The sequence below is a fragment of the Amborella trichopoda genome, chromosome 7, assembly GCF_054954075.1.
Source record: "Amborella trichopoda isolate Santa Cruz 75 chromosome 7, AtrichopodaSantaCruz75HAP2 v2.0, whole genome shotgun sequence".
NCBI lineage: Eukaryota > Viridiplantae > Streptophyta > Magnoliopsida > Amborellales > Amborellaceae > Amborella > Amborella trichopoda.
In genome coordinates, this window is record NC_142342.1 from 36,042,185 (window position 1) to 36,052,607 (window position 10,423).

At 36.5% G+C, this 10,423-nt stretch overlaps 1 protein-coding gene across 1 annotated transcript; it reads left to right on the forward strand.

Moving 5' to 3' along the window:
- The first annotated feature begins 635 nt into the window (after positions 1-635).
- On the forward strand, positions 636-8,461 carry CPN60A (chaperonin-60alpha). Its single transcript, XM_006827361.4, has 8 exons — positions 636-773; positions 1,220-1,388; positions 1,568-1,689; positions 2,875-3,082; positions 3,191-3,336; positions 4,126-4,432; positions 6,993-7,444; positions 7,931-8,461. Exons 1-8 carry the CDS (start codon positions 720-722, stop codon positions 8,216-8,218), a joined length of 1,746 nt encoding a protein of 581 aa, XP_006827424.1. The 5' UTR covers positions 636-719; the 3' UTR covers positions 8,219-8,461.
- Positions 8,462-10,423: the final 1,962 nt, after the last annotated feature.

Genomic DNA, 10,423 nt, shown 5'->3' on the forward strand with positions numbered 1-10,423 from the left:
TAGAGGCATTTTAGTTATTTTTTTTTATAAGAAATATTTGTTTTTTTTTTATTATTTATTTTTTTTTCAGGTTCGCCCTAATTTTATGATGAGACACCCAAAATTTCATCAAAAAATATTTTGAAAAAAAAATAAAAAATAAAAAAAATATTTGACATGACATTGTGGTATGAGATATTAAGAATTGGGTCCAGATATATGTTGTTGGGATCACATAGAAATATTTTCCTGATCTTTCCTTATCTATCCATCATCTAGAATGGACAATAGATGCTCCAATTGTGTACCATACCAAGTTTTTAAAATATTGCTCCATGTTATTCACTTACCATATATCATGTCCTACATTGCATACCAACAATTTCTCACCTGCCAAAGAAATAAACGAGAAAAAAAAAAAAAAAAAAAAAAAAACCAAACCCTAAGCTGATGCTAAGTTTGATATTATAGAGTCAATTGAGACCCTTTTTGGACGTTTCTCTCCATTCACAAGGGAGTGTGACGCCTCCTGGCAGAGGCAGAGGCAGAGGGCAAAAATAAGGGCCTCATTTGAGCTCCTCTAGAACCCTCGCCCATTGCGAATATTCTCGAAACACCCTTTCTTGTATAAAAACCCTAACCCCTTTCTTATCGTCAATCATTTCGTTTCATTGTAGTTTCTCTCTCTCTCTCTCTCTTTCTCTCCATTGAGCTTCGAAGCTCCTCACTCTGAACTGGTAATGGCGGCTGCAAACGCGTTCTCGTCAGCGGTTCTTCGCTCTTCTCCTCAACAGGTTGGTATCCTGATTTTTTTGCCCTAATTTCCTAACTATTAGTTCAATTTTTTTTTTTCTTTTGTAATTTTCTTCACTTTCTCTCCCTTCCTCTCATCCATTCTGTCTTATTTTCATACTGCAATCAAGTTTTTATCTTTCTGGGATAATAACAATCTGCAGTGAAATGATGTAGTTTTTAATGCTTAAGGATGATTTATCCTTACTTTTGTCCCGTAGAGTTTTTGCATATGAAGTTGTTGGTTATGTTTTGGTTTTCTGGACAGATTTGTAAGCAGCTACGTTATCACTATTGACGAATTCTATTGTAATTTTTTATTGTTTGTAATGGATATATACTTGTTCTCCATTTCCCAGCTTTCATAAATTGAAGTTTCAGTATATATTTTTTTTTGATGCATTTGTTCTGGAGCGGGAGGTGCTTATTTTTTTTTATTATGGAGCAGGGTGGCTTGAGGAGAAAGGTTAGCCATGGTAGTAATTCGAGGACCGTTGGTAGGTTCGTTGTTAGAGCTCGAGCAAAGGATATTGCTTTTGATCAGAGCTCACGGGCTGCCCTGCAGGCTGGCATTGACAAGCTTGCAGATGCTGTAGGCATAACTCTTGGCCCCAGGGGTACTTCTCTTCCCCTACCCTGTTCTTCCGGTTTCCCCTGCTCCTCCTCCCCTTACTCCCACCGCTTCCCTCCCTCCTTCCTTCTTTTTTTTATATTATTATTTTTGGGTGATTATGGGTTCTTTCTTTGATTTTTGGGTTCTCATAATTTCTGCGTTTTGTCTGGTGGTTATGGAAAGGGAGGAATGTGGTTTTGGATGAGTTTGGCAACCCTAGAGTGGTGAATGATGGGGTTACTATTGCTCGTGCTATTGACCTTGCCAATCCTATGGAGAATGCAGGTGCTGCCTTGATACGGGAGGTGAGTTATGAAATCATCCACATTTTTGTATGTAATTTACCTTCTTCTCATTCATGTCTAAAGTTTTCATGTACATGTCAATTAATGTTGTGGGATGATTTCCATTTGTTGACAAAGTTCTTATTCTAATTTTGGGTATGCTTATCTGTGGTATGGTTTGGGTCCACATTAAACTTGTATTTTGAAGGTAAATACAGGTCGATCTTCTGTTACTATATGAATTAACTTGGTTAATGTCTGTTTCATGAATGATGGTAGCTAATCAGATATAATTTAGTGTTGATTTGGCCTCCTTGGATAACACCTTTCAAATGAATGCTTTTGTTTAGAATGGAATGCCTCTGTATTCTAGCTTTTATTAGTATGTGGGTGCATGCGATAAAAACTTGATGAATGTGAACCTTCAATTCCTTTATGCTTTGGAAGTTTTGACCTGAATTCAAATGATGACCCTCCTCTCTGGTTGCTGTTGCATCCTGTGTATTTGTTCTCTATTTGTATGCATTGTCTTACGTATTGTCTCTAGTAGGTAAAATTTAACTTCCTCTTCTTCCCCTCCCTTCTTTCCTTGCCCTACTTTCTCTGTGTGTGTGCACAGGCACGTGTGCGTGTGTGTTGATGTCAGTGTGTGTGTATTGATGTCAATGGTAGCAATTTTTATTTTAGACAAAATGTTAAATCTACATTCTTGACTATGCTAGTTCTTTTCTTCATATTGTTATGAAGCCTTTTGTGTTGCTTTTAATGAGAAGGATGTTGGCTAGGGTTAAGTAAGAATTGCTCTCTCTTATCTCTGTTGCTCTAATAATTGGTAGGTGTTTTCAGGCACAAAGTCTGTGTCTTAATTATTTATTTGTTTTGATAAGGTCCTGGGGATGCCAATAAAAGATGCTCTATTTGTATTTCTTTTGTTTCCATTATGTTTACATGTGGGGTGTCAAGATTCCTCAAATCAGTTTTTCTGGCACAACATCTGTATATTGTTGATTTATTTGTTCTGTTAAGGTTCCAATTTGGTAATGGAATAGAAAGATACTCTATTTGTTCTTCTTTTGTTTCCACTGTGACTATATGTAAGGCTTGAAGATTCCTCAAGTCAGTTAACAGTTATTGAATGTTTATTGTTACCATATGATATGGATTTTGCTTCCTCTAATATTCCCTTCTGATGTTGTTACGTTGAAGGTTGCAAGCAAGACCAATGACTCTGCTGGTGATGGGACAACCACTGCATCTATACTTGCTCGAGAAATTATCAAATTAGGGCTTTTGAGTGTCACCTCTGGTGCTAATCCTGTTTCTATTAAGAAGGGCATTGACAAAGTTGTCCAAGGTCTGGTAGAGGAGCTAGAGAAGAAGGCCAGGCCCATCAAAGGTCGTGACGACATCAAAGGTATATGTTCTTTTGAGTGTTTTTTTTTTATAATGTCATCGGGGTACTTTGTAAAAGTACTTCCATAGAATCTCACTTTATTGACCATTTAATCAATTGCGTTTGTAGCTATTGCAACCATCTCTGCTGGTAATGATGAGTTCGTTGGCACCATGATTGCTGATGCCATTGACAAAGTGGGACCAGATGGTGTGCTGTCCATTGAATCTTCGTCATCTTTTGAGACAACTGTTGATGTGGAGGAGGGAATGGAGGTGACACCATAATTTTGATCACCATTTAGAATGTTGTTTAGTGTCATTGGTGAATATGAATTAATATGGAAGAAACATAAAACAATCAAGACAAAATATTAAAGAGAAGCCTTAAATGAATTTAGGATATGCACAACTTATGATTGTGCATACTCTTCTGACATTTTGATTGAATTGAAAGCAGAAAAGGAAAGAGTATGCTAGATAATCTGGCAATGCAGCACCTGGCATTTTTGCTCCCTTTGTTTGGGTCTGGATGTTTAGATTTTTGTAAAAAAGTTTGGGTATATTATTGGGATGCTGATGGGGAACAATCAAGAACCTCTTCGAGGCAAGAATTAAGGATGTTCACCTTGGCACTGCTTTTCTGGTTTCACTTGGCAAAGAAAAACAATTTGCTTTGGTATTTGCAAAGTAGATTGGAGAGATGAAGTCACAAGACGAATAGGTTTTTTAATATTTATGGTTGTGGTACAGTTGTGTGTTTCTTCTAATGAGATGGTTTGAATTTTTTCTGGCGAGGATTATGCAAATGATAATCATCAAAGCCTTTTCCCAACTAATTGGGATCAACTACACGAGTCTTGGTCCGCCATTATGCTTTATTAAGGGCCATGCCCTTTATAGTTATGCAAATGTATTTTGGAAATTTGCGCCAGAAAATCATGGGTGACAGTATTAGGAAATTGAAAATCGTGTCATCTTTATTGAAGTAAATTGTTGTTGTCTTTATTGTAATTTTGTATTGTGTGAATTGGTGCCTTAATGTTCAAGTTCCTGTGTTTGCAGATTGATAGAGGTTATGTGTCCCCACAGTTTGTCACAAATCCAGAGAAATTGACTGTAGAGTTTGAGAATGCCAGAGTTTTGGTGACTGATCAGAAGATATCAACAATTAAGGAAATAATACCTTTGTTGGAGAAGACCACACAATTAAGAGCTCCTTTGCTCATAGTTGCAGAGGATGTTACAGGTGAGGCTCTAGCCACTCTGGTTGTGAACAAGCTTCGTGGCATACTCAATGTTGCTGCCATTAAAGCACCAGGCTTTGGTGAGAGACGGAAGGCTATGATTCAGGATATTGCTATTTTGACAGGTAATTTTATCATTATGTGTAGCATTATAGAATTAACTGATGCTTTGTTTGATTGCTGATAATTTTATTTGAACTGTTGTTGGGGTCATTGAAATTCTTGGCTTTTTTGGAAAGCTGCTTTAATTGAATGGACTGAGATGGTCTGGTGTGGAGCTGTTAAATGGGAAATGCTTGGCTGAAGTACCCAAAATGTTATACATATAAATAGATACCTAATTATATCATCTTTACAAAGATAATACTAAACAAATGGGTAGTTGGGATCTCGTCATTTGTAAGACCTGTTTTTACTTATTCAGGATACAACACACCTTAGGTTGTTTGGATTGAGTTTTGGCGCCGATATTCAGGTTATGCAAATGCTCAAAGGCTATTGTGACCTGGATACGCTTATTCCAAAAAAAATTGGAATGAGTGTATGAAGGATTTATGAATTCAAGCATTGCCCTCGTGCTGCACGCCACATTCCTATCTTTATTTTGCTAACCACTCTCTCTCTCCTCCACGTCACCTTCTTCATGGGGCATCCTTTCCTCCATTCTGTCCACCATCTTTCACATAGCTTCTTAAAAGTTTCTACTTCATTTTGCAGCTATATTTTTATTTTTTATATTCTATTTTATGTTTTCTTTGGGCACAGAATAGGTATTTTCTGCCCCATTATTTACTATTCTCATCTAGGATTCATTGACCTCTTGTGCAATAGGGTTCCCTTCACATCAGATCTGAGAGTAATCTCCACTAACATGCCTGTATTTTTTATTGATTTTCTGTAAAAACAGTTTAATGTATGGGCCATACAAGGATCCTAGAAAAAGAGGAGACGAATATAATCCATTTTATGCCATATCCCAATTGTATTTCAAGTGTTCAAAACTACATTCCCCTGTTCGCTTTCCAGTTGTTAGAAGATGTGTACCCAAGCATACCATTTTTTATTTTAACATTAAAGAACTGAAAATACCTTTTTTTCCCCCCAAACAATGACAGACAAATATATTGTAGGAAATTCAGAAAATCCACTCTAATGGATAGTATTCATATTCAAGTTAACACTCACCTTTAAGCTAAATAAGTTTTTTTTTTTTTTTTTTTTCAATTGTTCTGTTTTGTGATTCTAGCCACAAAGATCCAAAAAGAGATGAATAACCTAACTTAAAATATATCCCTTTTACAAAATACTTGTAAAACGAGCTCCTAAATAATGAAAATGGATTGCTACATATTTTCATGAATGGTGTGAAACAAATTGGATGTATTCTATCAAAACTCTAGGTAACAATACAGCTTCACAAAAAAAAAAAAACCAAATTGGAAACATTTTTATTAGCTCACAAAAATATTAGGGAAGTCTAGAAATTTTCTTTCTAATATGTGAATTTGAATGTGAAGAACTAGTGAGAGAAAATATTCGAACAAAGTCAGTGTTAGTCTTGTTTACTTAGGATATGGGAATTATGGTTGGTTCAATAATTTGAATGTATTACATAGGAAATAAACACTAACTGGATATATCTTAGGCTAGGGTTAGACAATTCATTTCAAATTTGGGTTTTTTGATGTTTAGGGATTGCTTCGACTAGATAGTTTATTTAGCTTAATGCTTTATTGTTTGGGAATTTTTTGTGTGTCAAAAAGTTGGATATAGAACCCAGAAACATACTAGATAAATGATTTAGCTTAATGGTATGCTGTCTGGGAATTATTTTAAGTATCACAAATTTGGATATAGAAACCAGAAACAGAGTCTGGGTATTCTTAGTTTTCTTCCCCACTAGTTTTTTATCTACAAAAGTGGGTATTCTTATTTTGATCTACAAAATAAGATCTAAACCATTCGACTTGTTTCTCATATTGTAGATGGCATATTTCCTAGATATATGTGGTGGCTATATGTTCATTCTTTCTTATATTCCATAGCTGAAGTCTTTCCACATATCCGCATACCATTGATTTCTCTTGTGAAGGTTGCTTTCTATGACCTTAAGTTATTTTAATCCTTTATACCAATAATAAGACTTTGGTTCATAAGTAAATTGATGATGGTTAGGCTGGAAAAGTCTCCCTTAAGTGGAATGACAGGCCTCATTTTGTAGATAAGTAAATGGATTTCTACCCTTGATATCGTCTCTTGCCCCTTGGAGAAATTAATGGACTAGATGGATCATTTTCTTCTAGAGGTCTTTCCTTGGCTCCTTGAAGGCAAATAAGGCCTTCGACTAAAAACGTGGACAATCCCGTCTTCAGTAGGCTGTTAGGGTTTAGACCATTCTCTCATTTCTTGTGGGCCAACATCAAACAGTTATGGCTTTTGATAAGATGCTTTTAAAACCTTCTCAAAACCCATTCTACTCTGGTTCTTAAATTTTCTTATTGTTTCTTTACATAACTCTCGTCTAACATTTTTCTTCTGGAATGTTGAAGATCTCTCAAATTTGCCAAATTCCGAGCGTGTTTGTTTCTTAGCAAGAGGCGAACTGAAACAAAAGCAAAATGTCAACACTAGTTGAAACATTGAATTTCCCTTATTGATGTCCATCATTTTCATCTCTTTCTACAGGGGCTGAGTACCAAGCTAGTGACCTAGGTCTTCTGGTTGAAAGTGCAACAGTGGAGCAACTTGGTACCGCGAGGAAAGTCACTATAACCAAGGACTCAACTACCATTATAGCCGATGCAGCAACCAAGGATGAGATCCAAGCTCGTATTGCTCAAATCAAGAAAGAATTGGCTGAAACTGACTCTGTTTATGACTCTGAAAAGTTAGCAGAGCGTATTGCCAAGCTATCTGGAGGTGTGGCAGTTATCAAGGTTGGAGCTGCCACTGAAACTGAGCTTGAAGATAGAAAGCTTAGGATTGAGGATGCTAAGAATGCTACATTTGCTGCCATTGAGGAAGGAATTGTGCCTGGTGGTGGCACTGCTTATGTGCACCTATCGGCCCATGTTCCGGCCATTAAGGAGAAGTTGGAGGATGCAGATGAGAGACTTGGGGCCGAGATTGTGATGAAGGTAAGGAGCATAATGGTTTTGAAGTACTTTTATTTTATAACAGTACAAAGAATATGTCTTTTGGTGGACTAATGGTCTTCAATGGGGGGGATGTATAGATTTGATAATTGTTAAATATTCATTTATTTCCTTTAGGAATATCAAAAAACAATTAGTGGAGTTCAACTAAGAGTATAAAATAATAAGTAGGGGATATTGTTTGTGAAGAGAGCAAAAAAATAAAAAAGGACTATTTCCTAAACTTGAAATTGTGGCCTTAATTTGCAAATTCAATACTTCATAACATGTCGATCTTGTGAGATTTTATATTTATATGTAGAGTTTGTTTGAAGAATTGCATGAGAAACGAATACGAGGGAGAATTTCTTACCTTAACATTTCTAGATATGGAAATGGGGACTCCCTCCTCTATTGTTTTCCTTAAAGTTTGCCGACATTCTAACCAATCAATGATAATTTTTCTCTCTTTTGTGGGGAGCTATGTAGGCACTTGTGGCTCCGGCTGCATTGATAGCACAGAATGCAGGGGTTGAAGGAGAGGTGATTGTGGAGAAGATCAAGACAGGGGAATGGGAGGTCGGGTACAATGCCATGACCGACAGGTACGAGAACCTTGTTGAGGCTGGTGTAATTGACCCTGCAAAGGTGACGAGGTGCGCCTTACAAAATGCAGCCTCAGTGGCGGGCATGGTCCTTACCACCCAGGCCATAGTTGTTGAGAAGCCCCAGCCCAAGGCGCCTGTGGCTGCCCCACCCCAAGGCTTGTCTATCTAAACCTATAGAAGGTGTGGTTCTACATGAGGGTTTTTGAAGTTCATGAAGAAAATGGGGGGGGGGGGGGGGGGGGGGAATGTGGGTAAAGGGGGAGTGATGCCTTTGGTGTTGCGGGAACTTTTTCTTGTAATAGATTTTGTTGAGTTATGAGAGTAATTCAAGGCTTCTTCGGCTGTGCATGTTATGATGTTTTGACGCATGGGTAAGAATGGTGTTGGTAAATAATATCACTCTTTGACTGCACATATTATGAATGTTTTGGCCTCTTGGGTTTGATGCATGGGTAGGAATGGTATTGGTAAATATTATTACTCTTCTCTTATGAAAATTTGTCTGAGTTCTTTCTGAAAATGGATGTTCTCAATTATATTGGGAGCTTCTTCCTTATCAATTAGTTCCTTTGTTCTTCCTTGGAACTTCTTTTGCAGAGCTCACTATAAAAAGCATAGGGAAGTATGGTTCTTTTAATTCGTAGATTTGAATCGTAACTGTCATATTCATGTCAATTTTCTTTTGTTACTGATGTGTGACGAAGTTTGCTTCCTTTGCTCTCACCATCGCATACGTTTGATAGAATTCATTTTATTCGGACCCTTTCATTTGCTTTTATTTACTTTTCTAGATCGTTGGCATTCCATTTTTAGGGTTTAGGGTTATTTCTGTTTAGGAGTTCAATGTTATCATCTCTTCTTATTCTCTTATGTAGTTCTTATGTAGCAAGAGAAAAGCCAGTTTGGATGATTCAAAATTGCAATATTTTTGAATTGCAATCCAAAAATCTTGTTATATAGATTTGATCTGTTTGGACAACCACCCAAAAATTCTAATATTTTTAAATTGAAATAAAAAACCGGCAGTTTCATACACAAGTTACAATAAAAAAAAGTTGAATTTTTCTAGATAGGCCATCTCTTACCCGTTCATGAAGATATCCAAAAACCCCATCTCTCTACTTTATCTCTCTAAACTTGAGTTACTAAAACCCGTTCACCTAAAATCCCGTCTTTGTGAAATCATCCATTTTTTGTTCAAAGCTTCAACACCAAAAGGGCCAAAAACCCCAAATCTTATCTCTGTAAAAAAACATCTATCTTTTGCTCTAAGTTTCAACACTGAACGAACCGAAAATCCCAAATCCTATCTTTATAAAAGAAACCATTCATTTTGGTTGTAAAAAACCCGAAATCTTATCTTTGTAAAAAACTCCAAATCCCACCTTTGAACCAGCGTAACTTTTTTTTTTATTCTAAGCTTGACTTTAGTTATAGAAATGGAAAAAAATGGATGAGGAAGAAGCTTTGCAGAAATGGAAAAAATGGCGTAGGAAGAAGAGTTGTATGGTCCGAAATGGAAGAAAATCGAAGAGGAAAAAGAGTTGTAGAAGTTAGGGTTTGGGCTTTGGCCATGGTGCTATTTTCTCTCTCTAAACGTCAGTTGCAATTCATTTCCACTTCATCACCATGCTTGGCAGCCTGTATAACTACAGCACCACAGCACCAGTTTCAAGTGAGGCAACCATTTTTTCTCTCTCAAATAGAGCTGATAGGACTTGTATGAGGAGAGAGCATATGTTATTGTGAGAGGAGTGCAAATATGCCTCCCGCCCACCCTTGCTTCAGCGCCCTGTCTCTCCGTGAAACTCATTTTAACATGTTCACACCATCCAAACAGTCCAACAAACTACTAAAAAAAAATGATAATATTTATTAATAAGGTTAAAAGAAATTACAATTTTTTTCAATGTAAAGCATTTTTTATTTGACATCCAAACTGACCATTAATTCTTAATTCTTGGTTATCTTCTTTGGTTGTTCAGCAAGACTCGAAACAAACTTTGGATACAGCTTGTTATCCTCCGCCAACCAGGTGAATAGCCCAAATCTAATTGAGCTTCTGGGTTGATTGAATAGAATTCAGACAGCCTACATTTAAAGCCCGCTGTGATGGTAGGTGAGGTGGTTCACTGTTTGATTTTTGATTTTGGGTCTATTTGATTTTTGGTTTTGGGTTTTGTTTGGTTATTTCTATAAATAGAGTATTTTCCTCAGTGTACTTTATATTTGCTTTGTAACGCAAATTTTTTCGAGTAAAGGTATTTCAAGTTATTAAGAAGGATAGATTAGATATTTTTAAGAATATAATGGTATGTTATTAGTGTTTAAAAATTAATTACTACTTTATGTAGATGTCACTTTTATGAGGATG